We start from the raw sequence: 24,016 nt of genomic DNA, 5'->3' as shown, positions 1-24,016 counted from the left end.
CGCTTCTGCCGACGCTTCAAAAGTTGAACATTGCTCAACTTTTGCAGCGAGCCACGCCAGCAAAGCTCCGCTTCGCTTCCCACAATGCAGTTCGGCGAAAAGTGACGTCACCCCATTCAAAGTGTATGGGCAGAAGCGTTGAAGCTTCAACGCACGCTGCCGTGTGGACGGGCCGTTAGTCTAATTAATCAACTGACTGATCTTCAGGAAATTAATTGATGACTACTTTGATAATATATGAATTGTTTAAATTGTAACTAAAGAACCAGCACCAACGTCACATTGGATCAAAATTGTCTCTTGTAGCCTTGGCCCTAGGCTATCAATTTGTTTTCGACTGTGTGTTGGACAAAGTAAGTTATTTGAAGGAGATCTGGGATCTTCCCACAGGCAATTCAAAATATATATATTTATTCATTATGCATTTTTTGTTTTTTTTTGTTTCAGAGAAATATATAAATAAATATAACATAAATTAATGGATTCCTTGAAAGACATCTCGGCACATTAATCTACGATGTATTTATGACTCTATATAACAATAGATAAAAACAATACAAAGATATTTCACCAGATGAATCCCCTTATTCTCTGTTAGCATCATTAGTTAGCATCGAGCGAGCTAAATACACACTTCCTGTTGACGTTGTTTACGTTGCGTATTATATAGTGTTCGACCAACGTCAAATATGTCAAACCGACTAAATTACGCACACAGGTGAGCTAGCGACGTTACGTGTGTTGCTTAGGCTACAAAGAGGTTTTAGCCATAAATTAGCCTGCTTTAAAGCCTTTTTTTGTTGTTGCAATATTGGAGAAAATTGTGATTCAAGTAAACCTTGAACGGAACGAGAAATATTGCTGACATGGTTTTAAACTTTGCATGGTCGTTTGGATTTGTTTTAAGATTACTAGCTTGACTTTTTTGTAGCCATTTTTAACGTCAGCTAACTGAAAATCAAGTGGACGTTAAGTGACGTAAACGGCCGTCCTCCGCAAGCTTTTTACTTTCAAGCTTACAGATGTTGAGTGTTTAATTTTCACAACTAAGTAGATTCACTCAAGTACTGTACCAAAGTTCAATTTTGAGGCACTTGTACTTTACTTGAGTATTTCAATTGTTTGCTTCTGTGTCCTTCTACTCCACTAGGCCCTACTATAAGAGGTAAATAGTGTACTTTTACTACACTACATTAATTTAATAAATGTAGTTACTTTACAGATTTGGATTGATGATGTGAAATATAATCAACACTCAAATAAGACTTTAGTTACACCTGGAGTAATATTCACAAGCTACCCTGCAGAATGCAAATTAATTAGAGTGATGTATTACAATACAAACTTGAAACAAAGCTTATTAGTTCATAGTAAACGTAACAGTTGTGTTTCTTCACCATTCATAAGAAAGAAGGTTAACTTATCTCACTCTTTCTTGTTCTCTCATTTGCAGGAGTGAAGGAGCCCCGCTAACAAATCCCATGGATATATTACTGCAACTGGCAAAGTAACGTGCTAGCATGGAAGAAAACAGAAGAGATGGAGTGGTACCTGGAGGTGGCTGAGCGCGGTCCACACTACAGGAAGAAGGTAGACGAAACTGAATCCCTACGAGGAGCAGACAACACCAGTTAGCAACAGCAATGCAGGTATAAAACACTATAATGCACACCAACAGTAAATCCTATATCTATACCTACCAAAACTCACTCCAAAAAGGTCTAAAGCTCATTGAAAAATATTTACACAATGTTTTATTTTTACCTATCCAGTTGTTAATGCAGTCAGTAACAGGCAGGGAGAGAGAGAGAAACACAGACATGCTTAATTTAAAGTGTTTTGGGTTACATCAATGTTTTCTTTCCTAAATGTTAAGAGAAAGCCCAATTGAAAGCCCAATTGGCATGAAATGATTTCATTTCAGTTAGTTACCTTTACAGTCCTACTGATTCAGCACCTCAAGGGGAAAAGGAAACATGCTGATTTCTGGGTAAAACTCATTATCCAGCATTTGCTGTGTTTCTATCTCAAATGCAGACATTCTTATGGCACTGACAAAACTCGCAACTTTGTGGTGTGGGCAATGCTTATTGGCAAACATTCTCCAAGGCCTAGGTGTCATGGACATTGGAATATGTATTTGTCCAGATTTGGTTTGTGTGTACTTTTGTTTTTGTTTTAGCTCTTAATGTTGTCAATAAACATATTTTTGCATTACAATTAATTAAGTAGGTGGCACAATATGATACAAAATTGACTGAATTTGAAGAAAAATGGAAATCAGCTTAATTTTCTTAAGCAAACAAAAAGACTAGAGCCTTTTAAAGAGTCAATGTTGGCCATGATTGTTAGGAACTTTGCCAATGGCATTACACTAATGTGTTGACTATGTCTTATTGTCTAAAGATCAGTCCTTACTTATCAGGCATGAAATAACATGCATCATCTGATTCTGACAACAGACAGTGACACCGTATCATATTATACAAATGAGACATGTAGCAGACATTCAAACAAAAATATGAAAAACAAGTAACATTTTTTAAATTAAGGTTTGAATCAATTAATAATTAACATTTTCCCAATTCACCATTACCATTTTTAAATGGCAAGACAATTAATATTTTCCAATCATGGATATTATTGAAAGAAATAACAAATATTCAAGTATTAAGTATTATATTTTCAGTACAGTGTGTCTCCTGAGAGAGCCACAGAACATTTTTTTGGGATTTTAAGGCTAAAAAAAGTAATGAACAAACAAAGACTAAGCAGAAGAGACACAGACTATCATAATTTGAATTACCTACTTCACAACTGTAGGAAAATGCCAAGAACATGAATAGTAAAATGTTTGTCATGTGGCTTGTTTGTATATCTATAACATAAATTATATTGAGACAGTAGGGAAATGAAAGACAACATGTGCTGAGAGACCCAGACAAGGAACATGTTTTAAACTGAAAAGCAGGACAGTCTAACATTCTTTTTTCTTTTTATCAATTTCCTGACTGCCTCTGGTGATGCAACAATATAATATATTGAAAAGCATTGCATGCTTTCTTTCAGCATGTGTGGAGTTCCAATTTTCACATTCCCATTTTTCAGATCTCACACTGAATCTCCCATGTTACTGCATTTAAATGCCATTGCATTTGATGGCATGAGCTTAAGCCATACTTTACATGAAGTGAAAGTACACGGCTGCACTTTAAATATAATTAGAATAACGGCTTAATACTGGAAAATTCAATTATTACCACTTATTGTGTTCACACTTAGTCATGTAAACACAATACATTCTGCTGAGATTCCAGATTGATAATGTAGGCACTTTAAAAACAATGGTAGTTACATGGACTTAATGTAAAGTGTGACGTAATATCATTCGATAATAGTTTTGTTGCAGAGAATATGAAACAGACCTTCTCTCTCGTGCTTTTTCAACCAGGCCCCCGCACAACTTTTCTCCTTTTGTGGTCAAGCCTTAAATTTCATGAAAATCGTTGCAACGGTTCTGACTGCGTCTCCTCCCCGTCCGACTCCCTCCATTTGTGCAAGAGGCCGTTCTTGCCATAGTTGTGGATTCAGACTGGCAAAGAGGCTGGTGGGGTGCTGTTCTTACTCAGGGCAGGGTGGGTCGTGGCTTAATGACGTGCAATGACTGACGAGCTGCATACATGAGCATGGGGGCTGAAGATGTAACAAAGTGACGTGAAGTCTCTCAGATCTTTTCATAACACTGTTTTGTTTGACTCCGGGTTGTATTTATCATGGGAACTGAGTAACTATAGATTTTCTTTTTATTAATAATTATATTCCAGAGTCTAAAGCCTAAAAAATAACTGCCTGTAACTTTATCTAGTAACAATAATTAGTATCTCACTAATTAACAATTAGTTCAACTGGCTGTCAGGATAATGAGCACTGAGTGCACACTGTATACGGACTAACAAGTTGAAAGCATTGCTTCTATTTTACCTAATTGCATAAATGTAGCTTATTCAAGCTGTTTTCATAAGGCCATTACTGTGAAGCTAATATTGCGATGTCTATTCAGTGATAGACTCAGGATTAAGTGCTTCTACCGAAATAGTCAAAAATGTTCTTTTCTTGTGAAAATGTTTCCTGCTCACCTAATTGCCATTTCTTTAGTTTGCATAAAAGATTGCTACAGGCAAAATAAATGACTGCGTTAAGCTAAAATAACACTGTGCTTTGCATTAGAGAGCCTTGAGTAAGGGGAACATCCTTTCTGAAGATGTTTGCTCAGGACTAGGATTTTGCTTAGGTATGGCATGGGCGGTTATCAAAGTTGGAAGAGTGGATGGATCTATAAATGGATGGATGGATGATTTGACATTGGACAACTAGCAGGACCTAAGGGTGTGTATTGGCCAGTGATTCCAGCTGATTCGGCTGGATTTATACAATTTTTAAAAAAGTAGGTTTGCGAAGCCCTTTTTTTATTTTTCCAAGAGCCGTACAATAAAACAAGCATGTTTTCATAGCCACATACATATATACATACAGTGGTGATGCCCCCATGGATGCAAGGTGGATTAACCTTTTATGTATGATATTTCACAACAAACCAATACAAATCAATGGCTCGTGTCATTTTAACAAACTGTCTTTTCATTGCCTTTGCCCCAGTACTGAGTTAGTAGATAATGCTCCAAATAAATACACAAAAAGTTTACCTTCTCCACAATTTACAGATATGTAAAGATATTCAAAATATAAGTAACTTAAAAATACCGGCTAGCAGCTCCTAGAAGATGTAAAAATCCCTTATTTTACCCTATAATCACAAATGTTTGACAAAACAAACATTAACCATATTGCTATTTTCAATCCCTAGCTATAGCTATGTTTACTAAGATATGTTTGTCTGGAATGAAGCCCTAGAAGAATATCTAAAGAGCTGTTAAAGTTAAACTAGGGGTCCCTGGGATTTGTCATTCTGGGTTTGAATCTCCATACATTTAATATATATTGCTTTGAACCAAAATGTTGGACAGATAAAACAACAAACGGACAATTGGATATCACCATGCATGGCCTCTGCTGCTAGTGGGGCTATTAAATTGGTTTTGCTTAAGTAAAGCAATGGCAGCTGAATATATGTTATTATTGTGAACAAACATTTCAATAACTTCAGTTTTTCAGAATGTGCAATGTGTAACCATCACACATCAACCTTTTTAAAATGGTAAAGTGAGTATTTCTTGTTTCTATCCTTCCCTTTTAAACTAATGTTAGATGAATACGCTGAATTGAAACCGCCAATATCTTGAGTACAGATCTGAAAAGGTTTTAAGTCAATCTTAACTGCGGCTGCCCAAAATTAGAGTTTTAAAAAACCTTATGGACGGTAGAATCTAAAAGCATTATTGATTTGTGCTGGTTTGTAGAACAAAGCTGTTATGTTGGTCATAACCTGCCTTGCTGCATGCCTGACATCTAAAACAAGGACACAATACTGTGTGCTCATTTAATTCTTTGCTGTACGCTTAAAGAAAATGTATACAATGGTTAAAGCAAGAGGGTGAAACGCTTCCTACACCGATGAATCTGAACAGAATATTAATACAAATCATAACAAATAAAATAAAGAAAGAAATCAGTTCCATGGTTTTTGTAAAAGGCTTCAAGCACATCTCAGTTAAAGTATTTTCCAGTTGTGCAGAAGAAGATCTTAAATGTAGCAGTTACTATTGTGTCTCTCTGCTCAAATGCAGAATATATTCTACAAGAAAAGCCAGTGTGCTAACACAAGGCCGACATGTAGGACTGTAGCCAAGTGCTTATTTAAAGTTGTTCTTTTGGCCTGTTGAACTCCAGCACTAGTATATAATCTTCACAATTCCACTGGATTCAATGTGGAAACAGATGAAAACACTTAAATGTATTATACATAGTAAGTGAGTATGACAGCATTTTCAATTTATGATATATCTTATTTTAGTGTAAAATGATTCAGACAAAATGTATGAAAAACTGTATTAACAACATATATAAAAATATAGAATAAAGCGGTTCCCTACCAGACCTACCGTACTCTCTACGCCCCCCAGCTAAGCTACGGATGCCTGAAATGGGGGGAAAAAAAGAAAAAGAAAACAAACAAACAAACCAAAAAATGATAGCTTAGTAGGAAAGCAATGCATATTGAAAGGGTCAATGTGAAAGACGCTGTGCCTCGCCCATGCTGTGTATTCGTGGTGTGGTAAAGTGTGTAGATACAAACAATACTTGTTATGCTATGAGTGAGTTCCATCTTTGTCACCATTGTAAAGCTATGACCCCCATTTTGCCATTTAAATTACCATGAACATCGTAAGCATTTTTAATCCATTGTTTTTTATCAATTTATGAAAAATACATAAGGCCAATAAAAGTTGTAAATGAAAATTCACAATAAACACCACAATAAGCAAAGAAAGAAAATCACATACTGGTTTCATTCTTTTAACAAAATAAGCATAAGCTAACAAATGCAAGCTAAAATATGTTTTTCAAAAGGTGCTTTATGACTTTGACAAAGTCTGATTCACTAAACAAAGCAGTCTGAGATCCCTGAAAACATGATTGAAGCAAAACAGAGTAGCTTGAATAAATGCAGGAAGAGAACATAGGGGTAGAAAAGGATTTATATTCAAGCAGTGTTACAAGTTCAGATCAGATTCCATCCAAAAACCTTTGTCCTAATAGCTGGATGGGGCACAGTTGTTGCATCAAGATATTGATGACAACACAATGTAAACAAAAACTCATGGGGTAATTGACTACACACTGTAACATGTAACAGGTAGACGATTCAGAATTTCTTACAAATACTTATATATTTCATTACACAAAATATGGTTGCATGGTTAAAAATAATACCCTTAAGTTTTTGTTAAATGTACAACTTTCATTTATTTATATATATATATTTTTATTTTATAATACTTAGATCAATATCTCTTTTGCTACATTTCAACTTTTTTAAGGGAAGGGTAACTTCTTTGGGCTAGATGATGAAATGGGGATGACACACTAGATTGAATGCTAGGTGAGTTCCTTGGGATCAATACGTCACCATGTTTGCAGATCAGTTGGATATACATTTAGAAGAATGGTAAGCATTTGTACAGCATTTCCAATTGTATTATTCAAAGCTTTTCCAATGTTGCTGTAGTCATTAAATAAATAGAATATGTGTGATGCACTCGATTGATCATGTCTTTTGGGTATGATGCCACAAAGCACACAGATGCTTCTACTAAGCAGTCATCTCAAGAATCTCACCAACAAACTCTTTGATTTTAGTATACAATACAATGGGAGACATGTGAATGAAACCACTCTCTGCCAGGAAACACCTAAACAACCTGTAGTGACGCACCTGGCTCATGCAAAAATAACTACATTATCTTATTTCTTTTTTTTAAAGAGCCATCAATATTTTCTGAAAACATAATTCCACTCCTGGCATCGATGGCTTGCATGAAGGCTTCACATAAACGCCTAATATCTATAACTGCAAACGTTTAAATGAAGTCAAATACCAAAAAGAACAAAGGACTTGCATAGAATGAATGGATGTAGATTGGAGACATCATGATTGGTCAATCTTCAGCACCTTTTAAATTAGTTTGCATTCCCCAAACAATGGGAACATAGGATCTAAAGAAAGGAATTTCACTGCAATTCCCTCTTAATCATTCAAAAAGCAAACATATGAATACTTTCCAAACATGTTTTTTTAAATATATATACTTAATATGTATCATATATTAAAATGGTTATAGGCTAAATGTTGTCACGGTTATATGCCTTTCACTGAAATCATGTATGATTTAGGCAATCCCAGCCTTTGTGATCAAATCACAGAATGGGATTTGTTTTAGTTATTAACGACAGTAAATAGGCTGTACGCTTTTAGAAGTAATTATTCTGTATTGCAAATAGGGAAGAATGGCAACAATAGATTTGAAGTTATTCCATTCCTATTATTATTTGTTGCACCAAAACTTCAAATTCCCAGCTAACGAGTTTTTGATGAAAAATTATCAGCAAAACCTACTATTATACAGTTTGACTCTGTAACACATATTAGATTATCAAGGCAAATTAATCCTTTAAATAGCATTTCAGCTCAGGTTTAATGAGGACCTGTAACAGGTGTGTGGGGCGGGGCTACTGAAATAAGTTGAAAGGAAATGTCTTCTCCTTCGTGGCTTAAACTATAATTAGATGTTCCCTTCAGTACAACCTTTGTATAAAGATCGTCTTTTAAAAATGCCACTTTTTCTCCTTGTATTGTACTTGGTCATGCAAAGGGGGAAGAAGATCCACTCTTCATAAAGTGAGATATGATGCCTTTCCTTTATTAAAAGTCAATTTGAAAGGTTCACACTTCAGTCAGGGGTCGTCTGATACATACGGTCCTTTGATGCACTGATCGTCCTGATCACCGCTGTCAAGCTTGGAGATGTTTTGTTGTTGGGCTCATTCCACGAGCCTCAGTATTACAGTAACTTTGGTACGCCATGTTGGGACAATGGGCCAGATGAGTGGTTGAAGGGAATGGCAGTGGCTAATGAAGATGTTATGAGTTACACACAAAATGAGCAATCGGGCAAATATAGCAGATGATTGAGGGCTCCTACCCATTAAGGTTTGACGGGAGCCCAGCGAAGCCATCACTAGTGAGGCGGTTTTAGTACATTCACTGGTACTACACTGCACCTCTGGGGACATGGGGAAAGGTGGAGGCCCTCTGATTGTCTTCTTATAGGGAACAATGTTTCTCTGTTATTTTTCAGCAGTGATGAACCACAAGCATGACAAAAGTCCACCGTTACCAGAGAAATGTGGCATTTAAAAAAGTTGAATATTGTCAAAATCTACTAAACTGTTTTATCAAATTCAGTACTTGTTAGACCTTTGACTAAAATAACAAAGAATGGATAGGTAAGATACTTAACCAAACAGTTATAAACATCCAGTCACTCACCACTGCATGAAAAACAATAGCAGAAACAGTGGTGTGAACTATGAACCCCCAACTCCCTTATGACATGCACAAACAGCTGGATAATGGACACGATGCATACATGAAGTCAGACCTTGAAAAGTGCTGTGTTTGGTTTAGAACCACAGTTACAACTATAACCCCTCTCAGAGCTGTCAGGAATGAGTATGTTTATAACTGCAAACAGTACGAGTATTGAATATAAGTTTCTTTATATACAAAATGGTACATTTATATACATATACAGTGTTCAAATGAATGTGGTTTGTGCGAGAATGAATTGAAGCCAATACATTCATACTTCTCTATCATAAATCTCCTTTGCTGTTTCTTCTCCACATGCTGTTGGACTTAAAAGTCAGTCAAAAATGATAATCGTAAATAATATTAGCCAGGGACAAAGTCCACTAAGCATCGAGACAGTGTCATCCATACAGTACTCCAAAGGAATAGGCTTTCACAGATTTCATTATAGTTTGTTGTCATAACTATCTACTTTTTATCAAGTTATTACAGTTACTTCTTTACGCTTTGTTCACCGTAGAGAAATCTTTTGTGAGTTAGTCATTTTCTAAATGCCCATTTCCAAAGGAACTGGCTACAAAACGGATGAAGGCCATGGGAAAGGAATGCTTTTATTGGAATAACTAGAAATTAAATGATATATCAATATATTCTTAAATAGTCGATTCATCTTTGATGCATTCATTAAAAAACTAGGGTTTATAAAGGTATTCACAGTATTCTTTCAGTATACTCAGGTGCTTAAGAGAATGTTTCTACAGGAAGAGAAACTGGAATGAACATGAACTATTCACTTGCAGAAACAACTTATGCCTCACCTCACAATGGCTGATTATTGACTTTATCATTAAGTTACCCTTATATTTCCAATCGTATTTACTTGAACTATCTTTTTATCTCAAGGTTGGGTATTTATGACGACGGAGCAAAGAGGATGCTGCACTTGTTGGCACTTGAGGATCTAAACATCAGCCACATGCTCTCTCACATTCTTATGTCACTTCATTCTGGTGTAAAACATATTCATTCTCTTTTATTCCATGGCTAACCAAGACACTTATTAAAAGATTGTTTGAACAACATTGTAACCTGTTCAAGAGATGACAGACTGTGTCTGCATAGAGTAAAGGGACATCCAACAACTCCTCTGCCCTGTCTTTCTCTGTAAATGTGTTTACCTTGGCTTCTTCATCTCATTTTACAGTATGCTTAGAATGGGAATGATTAGAATGACATAGACAGATATGACATGGGCCCACTGGTGTACTTCCTGCTCCACAGTTCTAGACTGGCGCTTCTGTGACCACCTGTGTGGCCAAATGTGTCTGGCTGCTTTTGGACCTTATGCTTTTTGGTGATCTCCCATGGGAAATCCTCAATTGGAATCGGGCTGGCCGGGCTGCCTGAACCCTCTGGCGTGCTCTCAGGGGTTCCCTCTATAATCTCAATTCGGGGTGGATCCATCAAGTCCATAATGCTGAAGGGTGCTGGCTCTGGTTGGCACATCACCGACTTGTCCTCTTTATTCTGTCGAATGGACCAACTTGAACCTGCTTGAATTCCTACAGACACTCTGTCGTCCGTTTGGGTGGTGCTGTCACTGCACGGCTCCCGGCACAAAGTCCACATGTTGTAGCACTGAGTAAAGTTGAAGAAGTTACTGTTGAAAGTCTTCAATTCCCCACAAACATCTCTACGCAGCTCTGCGAGTTCATAGCGCATTGCTGATATTTCATCCTTCCACTGCAAATTGAAGGCAGCAACCATGTTAGCAGACTCTTTAAAGGCCTGTAGGGCCTGAGGGAGCGGAGGCTCGGAGGACACGGGAGAGACAGAAGGGATCCTGTATGACGGCGGGGATGTCGGTGGGACCGAGATGGCTGTAACAGTCGAGCTAGTACTGTGATGGCTGCGAGCAGCAGCAGTCTCTCTCTCAAGCCTCTCCAGCTCCACATAGGCAGAGGAGCTAGCACCGTCATCATCCTCTATCATGTCTTCATTTAGTAAAGAGGTCCCATCCAAAACATCATATCCCTCTGTAAGAAAAATTTGAATATGCAAACAGAAGGACATTCAAAGTGAAAGGAACAGCTGGAGTGTGATTTGATTTGGATTCTTAACTAGAAAATAGACATATATCTATGGAAAACATACAGTATGTGAGTGGTAGGTAATCACAAAGACATACAAGATCGGACCCAATTATTTTCTGTTTGGCGCTAAAGATTTAAGTGTCTTGGATTAGCTCCAACCACTGACTGGTGTGCTGTTTAGATGCTGCTTTGTCTGCACCAAGAAGTAACTAAGTAGTGTCATAAAATCATACATTTCAAAGGTCAAGACATTATCTGTCCATGTTTGATCAATGAGTTTGTTTGCATGGACAGTATCACGTTCATGATCAGGTTGTTGAAGTGTCTCATGTATGTGTTTGACCGTGTAAACGCCAGATCCTGTTTTTAGAAACCTGCCCTAATCTCCTTTTGTGAAACCTGAATATGCTAGCTTGAATTTTCTGAAAGAGTCATAGCTTTATAACACTAAACATGGTGCCAGCCTGAAAGGGCCACATAATCAATCAAGCATTCATCTTATTCAGGATCCATCACATATCCTATCTATTGCTTCCTAAACTGGTAGTTAGCCACCAGCCGGCTGTTTTGGCTTCACTTTTGGGGAGCCATCCTGCCTCTGCAGTTTGGGAGGATCCTCTCCCTGGTGCTAGCTGGCCCCCTCAGGTACCTTTCCTTGGTAGGCTTAGAAAGGCCCCTTGTAAGTGGCTTGCAGCTCTGAGCTCTTCATCCATTGCTATATATAGTGACGGTCAGAGTTGGGTGTAACGCGTTACTGTAATACTATTACTTTTGTCGGTAACAGAGTAGTGCAACGCGCTACTTTTATAATTCAGTAATCACACTACAGTTACTAACATTGCCCCGACACGCGTTACTTACTAAAATCAGTCATAATCACACTGACAGACAAGAGGGGTTTCCGCCGCAGGTTTATATGTACGTAATCTGCGCAACTTGCACATCTCCACGTGCAGTGCTGCATAAACATGGCTGAGTCAGCGATAACTTTCGAGGGGTGGAGCGGTATGCCCATTATTTTGAGTTTGTCCGAATAATAGACAGGAATGTGACGGTGAGGTGCAAACTGTGTCCAGGCCAGAAGCTGTTATCCACTGCTGTAAACACCACGGCCCTTTCTCATTTCTCTAACTCCCCTCCTCGACAAAGAAACACACATGCCAAGGGTGAAGCTAACGCACACGACGCTATTTGTTGTTTTTTATATCATGTAGTCTGTTCTTCTTCTCTGTCTTCCGGTTGTTGCCTGTTTTGAATGACGAATATACACTACCGCCGCCTGCTGGTAAGGAGAGTTATTGCCACTCACGCATGCGCAGTTCGTACGTGCTCGGCGAGTAAAGTAACGAGTTAATTTATGTAGAGAGTAACGAAGTAGTGTAATATATTACTTTTTTTTTAAAAGTAATATGTAATATATTACATTTTTTTTTAGTAACGACCCCATCTCTGGTGACGGTGACATGCTAACTCCGGGCAAGTGGAAGACAGTGTTGTAAGAGTATTGTAGCTCAAATATTTGGTCGAGAGAGAGAGAAGAAATCACAGTAAGGTAAATGTCCAGTGGGACGGTTTGCATCCACAAATAGACCGCCACAATGTTTAACCGGGATAATATTGTGTATATGGGGGTATGAGCGCATGTACAAATCAAACCTGGAATATAATCATAACCATTAGAAGCATTAACAAGTGATAGTCATGTCCATGTAAACACACTCACTCTTTGTAAGAATTATAATTATTTTCAGTTTTTTTAAGTTGCTTGTAATCAGTACATCAGGTTAGCTCCACGTAATAGGGCAACTTTTTCAAATGGGTTCTTTAGTTCCTTAACTTAGACAAACATGATGGTCATGTAACTCACATACTGTAGGCTTTTCACAATGTTTTTACACTGCCTTCTCAGTCATCTCAAGGCTTCTTTCCATCTTTTCACTGCACAGCACAGCAAAGACTGGAATTAAACATGAAATACAGAAATCATTATCAAATCATTAATCCATTTTCTGAGAACCCTTTTGTCAATTCATGTCAAAATGTTTATTTTTGTGCCGTTTTGTGCAAAAGAAAAGATGTAAAGGGAGTAGAAGAATCACAACCCACTGGGTCAAGAAGCAGATATGAACCCTATTGAACATATCAGGTCCAAGATGGTTGATTAGAAAATGTGAAGTAAGTAACCCGGTGAGGGGAGGGGTCACTCCCCCCTTCAGGGCTGCACCAGGGAGAGGCTGCAATCCCACAGTCAAAGAGAGCTGACAGACTCAATGCTAAAGCTTAGACTGCCACGTGGGGCTTTTTTTTTTTTTTTTAAAGAAGTCAGAATTTCATGGAAATAAAAAGTTGACACATTTACAGCAGGCACATGCTGATCTCACAAGTAATTGGAGACCGTGGCAATACGATTACATTCAGTGCTATTTTATGTTTGCCATATAAAAAAACGTTCTGAAAATTCAGGAGGTACTGTACATACATTTACACTTACAATGTGGTGTAAGCACACTTAAAATAGAGACATGGTAAACAACTCACAAAACCAGCGTCAAATTAATCACTAATAAATATTTAGAGCTATCAATGTTTTAAGAGGTTTTATGAGTTGTTTAGATCCGTGTTTGATACGTTGGATAATATGAGGTATTTCTACCAACTATATATTTCTGAACTCTATGTTTCTATAATTTAATGAGAAGGCAGTGCAAAAACACACATATACATAGATATATGTATGCGTGTCAACATTAAAATACCTGCAACACTCATCACTGATGCCTCCAGTTGTTCATTCCACCTGGTTATCCTTCAAGAGATGGATGGTCAAATGGAGAGGGGTTTGCTGCTCGTCTGCCCTATGGAGCATCATGGGGGCCCTTACCCACTTAGGGGCCCACTAGCCTCACACGGGGTTCGGTTCATAAGCCACTTACAATAGAATTTTAAACTAGCACTAACATTAAAAACATGATTCCAGGAATCAATGTGTGTCTTAGCCAATGTAGCCTGTTGTGTTACTTTATTCATTACCACTATTTCCCCAGAAGAGTGCAAAGAGTACACCATCATTTACTGTATAGCTTTTACTGGGAGGTGACAGTACTGTATATAATTAATCACTATTCAGGGAACACTTCCTCTGGGTCGCTATACATTTATCTGACATATTATAATTGATGCATTATGCCAATCTTCAAAATACATCTTCACAACATATTGTACAGTCAACTGATTGTTTTAGTCCACATGGAGCTAACAGAATTGGAGCAGAGAGTTAAATGAATAGAGTTCAGCAAATAAGACGGTGGGATTGGAGAACACTCCTTTATCTTCAGTACTTCTGTCACATCGAAGAAATCGTTGATGGAAACCCAATTGAAGATGAAAGGATTCCAAAAACAAAAGTCCAGATTGCACAAGAAAACAAACCCACAATATGAGTAAAAGTTCAAATGTCTCCAATGTTAAATTGACAGGAAATTGTACAAAAACAATCAAATCCAGGTCATAATATTTAAAAATGCAGGTAATTGAAGAAAAATGTTTCAATAGGGTTCATAGCTTTACTCTTGCAGGTAAACACCAAATGCACTTAGTGAGGGAGTTTCTGCAAAGACTGTTTGCACAAAGAACCTGTTGGGCTAATTGTATATTGCTCGCACTGTGTCGCACAAAACCTTGAATCCTTGCAAAGTTGTATTAAAAACAGCATTTAGGACCAATAAATATGTAGGTCCATAAACACAATGTGCTCATTTCAGAACATGTTGAGTATTGGTCCATTTTCATATTGAAGTTAAAGCAAAAAAAATGACCATTCAAATGAAGTTTTCTAAGATGGAAACTTGTAATGTAACGAACTTACAATTTATGAGTTATTTAGACTAAGATTGCTGATTAGAGGCTTGAGTTTCATGCAACACCATACAACAATACTGCAAATAATCAAAGGTTGTATACCTCAAACTCGAATATGCCATCAGTATACGGTTCCTTTGTGCAACCAGCATGTCTGTTTTCCTTGTGTGTGTGTGTGTGTGTGTCTGTGTGCACACGTGTTCTAATCTAGAGGTTATTGACTTACCTTTTAAATGGTTAAAAGATTGTTTTTTAAATTCGAGTATGTCAATGGCCAGGTCAGTCACAAAGCATGTGTAAGTGCAACAGAGCAGGGGGAGGACAGGCGGAGAGCTTGTCCAGTGTATACTCTCAACACCAATATGTCAACAACTCACCGCTCCCCTACCCTTGGCCTGTTTCGGTTGTTATCCCTCCCTAAGTAATTAACACTTCTCGCACAACACATATATAACACCACAGTTTAACATGCTTAGGGTAGGATCTGTTCCTCTTAGGCATGCCATGTAATGTGGCTGTGCTGTAGCATTGTGTACTGTGAGCGTGTGTTGCGCAGTGTTTTTATGCGACCCTCCCACCCTTTTTCTGAGTCTACAGCTTGGCAAAACCACAAGTGACTAACCAGAAGCTTGGTTAATGATGCGTGAATCGTGCAAAGTAACACACAAGCAAATCCATCTGAACAATCGGGAGTATGCAGAGGCAAACACAAACACAAGCACACCATAGCTTCCAAAGAAAATAACTGGGATCATTCATCTGGCATCTCTGAAGCTCAAGGGTTCCCCACTGTACATATGTAGGTATGTCAAGTTTGCGCATGTATAGGAATATGAGGATGTGTAGTCTAAGCCCTCTCTCATTTAGGGGGGGGATTGTTTTACCTGTTGTGGATCTGAGAGTTGAAGTGACAGTGGAGGATGTCATTGAAGGCAAGCAGTCGTCATCTTGGGAATAACCAGCCTGAATTGCACGGAGGTAACTGTGGCTTCGAGTGCGGAACGAACCAGGCAGGTCCAAGGCTTCCATGGCCTGGGATTCTACTTCACTAAAAACGGACTCGCAAACTGACTCAAACTGGCCATTGATCTCAGTCTCACTCACCTGAGAGACAAAAACAGGAATAGCAGTCCTTAATTTTTCCTCGTCCTTTCTCTTTCTCACTTTGATTCTTCCCCTTTGCACAGCAAATATGAAGGAGTGTTAGCGTATGGAAATGCCACTGTCATTCCGACCTTAAACTGAATAAATGTCAAGATCAAATGGAAAAAAGGCAGATGACAACAGAAAACAATCAGAAACATTTTCAGTTTGTGTTGTAAAACATTGCATTCACCACCTATCCCATGACTAAGATTGACTGTACTGTATACTGTATTACTTAATGATAAATAGAAGAAACACTAGCTCTAGCAAGTCTCTTACAAATCTCCACATTTCTTAAAACTGACACAAGATTAAATTCATGTATTCTTCTTAAGAACATGCAACACAATTTCTGTCCATCCTGTCCTCTGTCTACATAATCATGTATTTTCCGTTTAATAAATACTTAGGAGCTAGGTTTCCCTATAATTGAATAACTATTATTTTGTTTAGCACCAACAGGAGTAAGCATTGTACAACCATTCTTTTGGACAAAACCTCTCCTCCTCTTGTTACTCCTTCTCCTTATGGAAGTTGTCTTGCTGTGTCACAAATCGTCATTGCAACCACCTCTTTTGCGACCATGGAGGTCCAAAGTGGACATGCACAATTGTTCCAACTGTTTAAATTTATAGCAGGGAATGAAAAGGTAATAGCTGAAAAGGTTGCTGCGTGTGGTTAAACAGGAAGTTACTGTGTCTCTAATCCTAGTATCCAATTCCTAACATTAGTAGTAGAGAAATAAGCTCCGTTAATCAAAACAAACTGCTGCTTTTGGCACAGCAGCAGTAGAGTGATGAATTGTTTATAAGTGCTCTCTTCCAGATCTTCATGGGCCAAATCAGGATAAAGGCTATTAGATGTGAAACTAATATCTTTTTTTCTCAAGTATGTACAATTTCACGGTTCTTTAGCACGAAACACTTAAAGAAACTAACCGTTAACAACAGAATAATGTGTCTGAAGCTTATCCAGAGGTAGACTATCCGTTAAATTATCAATTTCAAGTCCACAACAGCACATTAATGAAGCCATCAGACTTCAGTTGAGTCAGACATAGCTTGTCTACTAATCAGCTGTGGACCTCCAATATGGACGCCTGGATTTGTCTGGAGTCCTCTATGCAAAGCTACTACATACAATACAACATAAAAAAAGCTGTCATTAGTGTCTCCAGGTGTTGCCTCTGTGCCATGTATGTGTGCAAGACTCACCTGGCTGACGCAGCTAGCCTGACTGAGGGTGCTGACGGCGCGCATGTAGCTCTGGTTGCGAGAGCGGTAGGGTGGGGGGTGAAAGGAGGCAGGGTCCAGCGTGACACTAGGGTGGGGTCGCATTTCTCTTGTTTGCAAGTGGTAGCCCTGGCTGAACAAGGACAGGGGGTAGGGATGGATATGAGTGCACAGTTCAATATCCAGACATGGAACATTGCTGGATAATTATATAATTCACAAATCTATTGGCTAGAATGTATCTAATCTACTCTTCTTTTTTATCCAAAATGAATCAGCCATCATATCTAGTTCTATTTTTACTGACTTTTCAGCTGTAGTTTAGTGTCCTATGAAAAACAGACTTCTATCACTACACTGTAATTTAAATGTATGGTTTTTCTCTGGTTCTCAAAAGAAACAAATGAGGACTTGGAGCTGCAATAATACCAGTTTGTCAGACTTCAGAAGCCGAAAAACAAGGAGGCTGATTTGTTTGTGAACCAAAGCTGAAGTGATCAAAAGCCCCCTGCGATGATCCTAACAGAAATAGCACTGAGTGGCGCTAGGGAGGAGAGGTGCATGACGCCTCCCCAGCTTCACCAAATTGTGCTTTATCTGAAAGCCACACTGCCTGAATAAAAACACATCGCCGAGAACAAAAAGCCAAAAGTTAGTCAAAGCAAACTGAGCAACAGTAAGCATAGTGGGAATGTGAAGGTGAAGCAATAGCATACTCTAGGTCAGGGGTTCCCAAACGTTGCCATGCCAAGGACCCCCATATAGCATTGTCGTCTGGCGGGGACCCCCCTGTTGCAATTATTTTTTTAAATGATGAGTACATTATGATGGAAAATATGACAAATTAATCATACAGCTTAATACATTTTCTTAATATGTATTTGTATTAATAATTAATAATCAGTTATTCTTCAAAACATGTTTTGTATTTATCTTTTGTTCGTCATTCATTACATTAATTGTGTCTTCTGTTATAAACATTCTTAACACAATATTAAACAGTAATATCAACAGTAAACATANGCGACCCCCCCCCTCTTTCCCCCTGGCGGCCCCCCGGGGGGTCACAAGTTTATTCTTTTCCTGGATTTCCATCTTCAAAAGATGCATGTCACCAAAGAGGAAATGCATGTCAGGAAATAATCAAAGGGCAACTAAACACCACCTGAACATCTTTGCTGACCTGCAGTGGAGTAGAAAGATGTACCACTACAAATAGGCCTACTTTTTTTCCATGATTGTCTATTTTCATTGCAGAACTATTTCAAGGAATCAGAAATATACTCAACTCTTTGCTTTACTACCAATCGAACACATCTCTCCTACCCTCATACAGGGTGCCTTACCATTTCAATCAGTAACTTTAATTGATATCCTTCTGTGTGAATATGATTTCCCCCCACCTACTAAGCCCAGGTACATTTAATCCTGCTCTCTTGAGTCTGACGTTGTGTAAACTTGACTGTTTTGCTACAGGTTTGTACACAACACTGTGATAAAAATGAGGAACATTGCCTTTGTAAGATGTTGGACAAATATTGAAACTAGCAGATGAAAAAGGTCACGCAAACAAAACCCATTTGTAACTGCAGCATTCAGCCGAGTACTACTTTACCCCATCTCATGAAACATTTGCCAATCGAATACTTTGCCAATAATGCTCAAGAGCAACTTGGTGAAGGGGTTATAAAACAAGTAAGTACAGCCCAGCTCTAAATAGCAAGTGATCTAAGCTGGCTGGCATAAAATGATGTAAGAAATGATAACCAAAGCTCTACTTCCTTGTTGCCAAGCAACTTCACTCCGAATCATGAAATAATTTAAAACCTCTTCAAATCTCAGCTGAGCTGCATCAGCAAACGACAGCTTTACATGGAAAGCCTCTAGACATAGTAGTGAGTCATTGTTAGAGGGGTCAGATTTAGTCAAACAAAAAGGCTTAAACATTTGAAGTAGGTTTATAAAGAAAATATTTAAGTCTAGACATTTTACAAACTTTGTAAAAATTATTTAGAAACCCAAATGCTCTCGCTTTGAACACATCTACTAAACACTGAATGTGTTTTTACCACTGAGGTTTGTTTCAGGAACATCATGTAGTTAGAAGTTGAAGTGCATATAAGTTCTACATGCTCGATTTTCTCTCAAATTCATATTGCCAAAGCATGAATTATTCCATGTGGTGTGAGAGCTGTAGAAGTGTGTGAAATAGTTGCAGTACGCAGGGTACTGTTGGGGTGGGGCTTTGGGGTCCTCCCTTGAGAACATTTGTTAACTTTGTCCAGATGCTCTCCACTTTGTTTTTAGCGCACCGTAGCAGTAAAATGGCAGAGAAAACCCAGGTACTGACGAACTATAATTCCTCACTTTGATTAAGTGTGCTGATCAAAGATATTTTTGTAGCATTGGTAAAGCTTGACAAAACCAGCACCTACACCAACACGTAATTTCTACGACCATAATTGTTTGTGTGCATTTATAAATGTGTTACACCGTGAAGCTTAACCTTATCCATTTCTACTGACCTCAGTCTCTGAACCATTTTGCAGCTAACTGTGTCACTGTAGACAACCTTCCAATATCTGACTCCTACAACTCATTGAAGACGCACTGAAAACCAATCTGATCACCCCATGCAATCATTAATAACATCATAAAAAGCTGTTCATTGTACTCATAAAGCAACCACCAATATCTCCATTTCCATTGATAACAATATACTTTCAAAGAAAATAAGGAGAAAGGATCCTTCTAAAATTGGTTTAAAAATAAAAGAGTTACAATACACTGAGCTTTAGTGTGGACATATTGGGCTATGCAGCCAGGCCTACCTTTGGGAGTCTAGATGGGGTCTCTGCATGGCTGATTTGAGGACGAGAGCATCTGGCCGAATGGCTTTCTGTGGGGAGGTCTTAGGGCTGGTGTCAGAATCCCCACTTTCATCTTCCACCTCTCCCATAGCTTTGACATAACTACTGCTGCGCATCCGCCGACACGGGATCTCATCATCCCCTGGGTATCCAGCCCATTCATCCTGGGGCACCTGTGGGAGATAAAACACCTTTTATTGAATACTATATATTCATAATCCTATGAAATATTTACCCTTAGCTCTGGTGACTTAAAAACCGTGATGGAGTGAAGATGTAACATGTGTCCATAGAAGTACAATAGGGCCCAAATAGCCAAATGAGTGTGAGAAATGCATCAGACAAGTAGTCAGATAAGCTCTGGCTGTTTTTTCCCCTAAACAATAAATCAAGCTGATTCACAGCCCTGGTTTCAAGCTGCACTGCATTTCATCCCCCTCGGAGCCTGGGCTCTCAAATTAAACCAAATGCTTAACCTTAGTCCACCCACGAGAATCTCAGCGTTAAGTTCCTGTCTGCATGATAAGGCACTTCTTATCATTCTTATAAAAACAGAATGACAAACTATTGTAGTTAAATGACTTAAGGAGTAGCTGTCAACATGGGCCACTACTAGAGGTGTGAATCTTTTGGTATCTCACGATTTGGTTAACACTGTGAAGCCTCAACCTGTTAGACCCCAAGCCTGTTTTTCATGTCTCAGGCTCGAAAAGGACATTTCCAGAACAAATGACCATAACTACACTTCTAAAAGGGGAAAATTAATCATCTTTTTTCTCAAAGTAATGATAAACCAGTGAGTTGGATGTAGAAGGGTCAGAATCTTAAGAAAAGAAAATTCAGATTGAACATAGTAAAAAAACTGTAAATTACAGTGTCCGTCCAAAAATATTTTTTTACTTTGGATGATGGGTTAGTAGACTAAAAGCTTTAGGAATCCAAAGTACAACATATAATAAGTACCCTGTATCAAGATTGATGCAAAACATTTGACCTTTTTAAAGAGGTTTAGCAAAAAAAACTTCACCTCTGGGGCCATTTGGGTGGAAATGGGCGTTTTTGCCATTTCTCTGGAACCCATTGGTCGATTTTGATGATTGACATCTCTTTTTAACCGTTAGAGCCAATAGAATCGAGGGAAAGTTCCACATACACACACAGGTTACCAAATAAGGAGTGAGAGTGACGCGTAGCCAAAACCGGAGCTGCAACACACTCTGGTGGCTACCATTAGCAGCTAATTTTTATTCTCCGATTTTTGCATAAAAATTGAATTGTGGATTATCAATAATTTTTTCAAAGTGACAGACACATTGGATTAACCTATGGATTAACCTCCAGCCGCGTGTTTTCTCGTTTTAATACCATTGAACACGACTTTTGGTCAGAATAACAGCTAAAGTGAGCATATCTCCGTGTTTTGCTACCTAAAGCTACTCGTGTGTTGTCTGTATTTGCTTCCCCTGTCACAAGTTATGATCGCTCAGAGATGATCCTTATACTTCTATAATCTGTGGACCCTCAGGATGTTATCTAAGCTTGTTTGTGCAGATCCAATAAGTATATTATAGTATAGCTAGAGTTCTGTGCTAACGGCGTTAAGATTTGTTGGCACAGGGCTAATTCAGAGGCTCAGCGATAGCCTTGTGTCATCAGTTAGCTGAGTTTCTTCCCGTTACATGGATATTAAACATTCATAGTTTATTAAATCTTAAGAAGCCCTCAGACACTGTTGCTTGCAGATGTTGTGGTTTAGGACCCTTCGGGTCCAAGAGGGCCTCTTTCATTATTATCTGCAATATTGTCATGTGACGATTCAAGCTAGCTTCTTAATTAGCTTTTTCTCAACACCTCTGCCAGCTGGGTCTTTCTCGGTAAAATCCTCGGAGAGTCGTGGGTTTCACACTTCCGAACAGCATCAGCTTCAGTTTTTTTTCTGGACTAAACACAGAACTGGATAACAACAGTGTTATTAGCATGATGTTGGCTGGAAGTGTGTGGGTGTTGGTGAAGGCTTTGTCCCTTCTGTATGCCTTCAAATAGTGGGTGGGAATAACAAGGAAAACACTGCCTTCTGGGGAGGAATTGGTCATGTCCTGTGGGTTTAAAAATGCTGTGCTCTGGGTCATTAGCAGGACCTTAGCAGCAAGGCTTATGTAGTATATGTATGTAGTAATATAGTAGGTGTGTAGTATGTTTTATATGGGTTCCCCTCAGATGTTCAGATGTATTTGCCTAGTCCAAGTAGAGCATATCAACTTCTATCAAGAAATTATTATTAATATTAGGTTAGTCAGTTTCCATTTGGACCAGGTCAGCAGTAAGTCAGCCCTTCATTTTAACAACTTTGATATTATTCACAACTTAGCCTTCCATTCATTAATGTTAATAAAGTCAATGTTTGTGGTTCGGAAGAAAATGAATATAGAGAACCGTGTGAGATTCATCAGCATGTTTCTAGATGGAGCTCAAATACTACTTTACATCTGCATGATCATCAAACCAGTCAAACTCGTCTTGCAAATCAAAACATGAGTATACTTAATTCAAGGATTTGTAGAAACAGATTAATAGAATTTCCTTCACACTCTTGGCACTGATGCAGTTTGTGTGTTTTTATGCTTGCACAGCTAAGACTGCCAATCATTGCCCTGAAGCTTGGGCTGTAACTTTTAAATCAGCACCATGTCATGAATGCCACAGCATTTCTGATAATACAGAATAAATTGCTCTTAAAGGTCACCTATCATGCTATTTTTAGGCAATAGCATAGGTCTCATATATATAAATATATATAAAAAACATGTCTATTAGGGCTGCTCAATTCATCGTATTTTAATCGCAATTACGATTTTGGCTTGCAGCGATTATGAAAACAACATAATCGAAATAAAACGATAATTCTTTTATTTTATTTTTTATTGTTTTAAAAAAAAAAAAATTCAGTTGAATTATGCTTAAAGTTCAGGGTAATCAACTGTTGAAAACATACTGTTCAAATTTTTTTTTAAATAAATGGACGTTTTCAAAGTAAATCGTTTTTAATAATCGTGATATCAATTATCGACCCAAATAATCAAGATTATGATTTTTGCCATAATCGATCAGCCCTAATGTCTATGAAGTGTTTTTATCAAAATACCACACAGATCACCCATTCTAGCCATGCCTCATATCCCTCTATTTCACTTCCTGTTTCAAAAGTGCTGATTTTATGTATAAAGCTTTAAAAAAAATAAAAATAATTATACATAATTATTAAAAAAAATAAAAGGAGGGGGCTGAGCTCATGCGGGACCCGGCAGCTACTGTCTAAACTAAATACTGCTGTGATGAAACGCCATATCATGGATTTGTGTGCCTTGGCAGTCTCAGAGTATGGAGCTCAAAGGCTTTCTCTCTTGCCGGTTATACCACAAGGTGAGTTCCTTTTTATTTCCTGCTTCTTCACACACATGCTCTGCAGTACAGGTTAGCTCTGAGTGTTAGCCATGCTAATGTAAACACCGACCAGATTACGTCCAAAACAGTCGGGCATTGTTTCTGATGGCAACTTTCTGATAGGGCCGTGGGTCCACATTTCAGATATTACGTCATATCGGACGCAAATCTGGATCAGCTTCGTTGTAGCCCCGTTTTTAGAGATTTGGGTACGTAGGAAAAGAGAGAGGGTCTATTTTCTGACGCTGCGTGAGTTCCCCAAAACACCGGGGACACATCTTTATGTATAAAAGAAATCAAAAAGTGCATTTAGCATGATAGGTCCCC

At 38.3% G+C, this 24,016-nt stretch overlaps 1 protein-coding gene and 1 long non-coding RNA gene across 4 annotated transcripts in view; one reads left to right on the top strand and one right to left on the bottom strand.

The window, feature by feature from the left end:
• dlgap2a (discs, large (Drosophila) homolog-associated protein 2a) overlaps positions 1 to 24,016 on the bottom strand; it is a 50,963-nt gene that overhangs the window by 19,054 nt on the left and 7,893 nt on the right. For 2 of the 3 annotated variants that reach the window (XM_010788996.1, XM_010789061.1), the window contains exons 2-6: positions 20,210 to 20,421; positions 17,361 to 17,511; positions 15,885 to 16,104; positions 6,051 to 6,095; positions 1,552 to 1,608 (exon numbers count right to left, since the gene is read on the bottom strand). In XM_010788996.1, the coding sequence (XP_010787298.1) occupies positions 1,552 to 1,608; positions 6,051 to 6,095; positions 15,885 to 16,104; positions 17,361 to 17,511; positions 20,210 to 20,421 (685 nt within the window). The remainder of the gene's footprint in view (positions 1 to 1,551; positions 1,609 to 6,050; positions 6,096 to 15,884; positions 16,105 to 17,360; positions 17,512 to 20,209; positions 20,422 to 24,016) is intronic. The other variant, XM_010789138.1, reaches the window with a different exon arrangement.
• Positions 904 to 24,016, top strand: part of LOC104960734 (uncharacterized) — a 27,079-nt gene continuing 3,966 nt past the window's right edge. The window contains exons 1-2 of the long non-coding RNA XR_800018.1: positions 904 to 1,165; positions 1,454 to 1,649. This is a non-coding gene — a long non-coding RNA (uncharacterized lncRNA). The remainder of the gene's footprint in view (positions 1,166 to 1,453; positions 1,650 to 24,016) is intronic.

This window comes from Notothenia coriiceps, unplaced genomic scaffold, assembly GCF_000735185.1.
Source record: "Notothenia coriiceps isolate Sejong01 unplaced genomic scaffold, NC01 NC01_scaffold00000286, whole genome shotgun sequence".
Lineage (NCBI taxonomy): Eukaryota > Metazoa > Chordata > Actinopteri > Perciformes > Nototheniidae > Notothenia > Notothenia coriiceps.
Note: the sequence above shows the minus strand (reverse complement) of the source record. Positions and strands in the feature narration are given on the sequence as shown.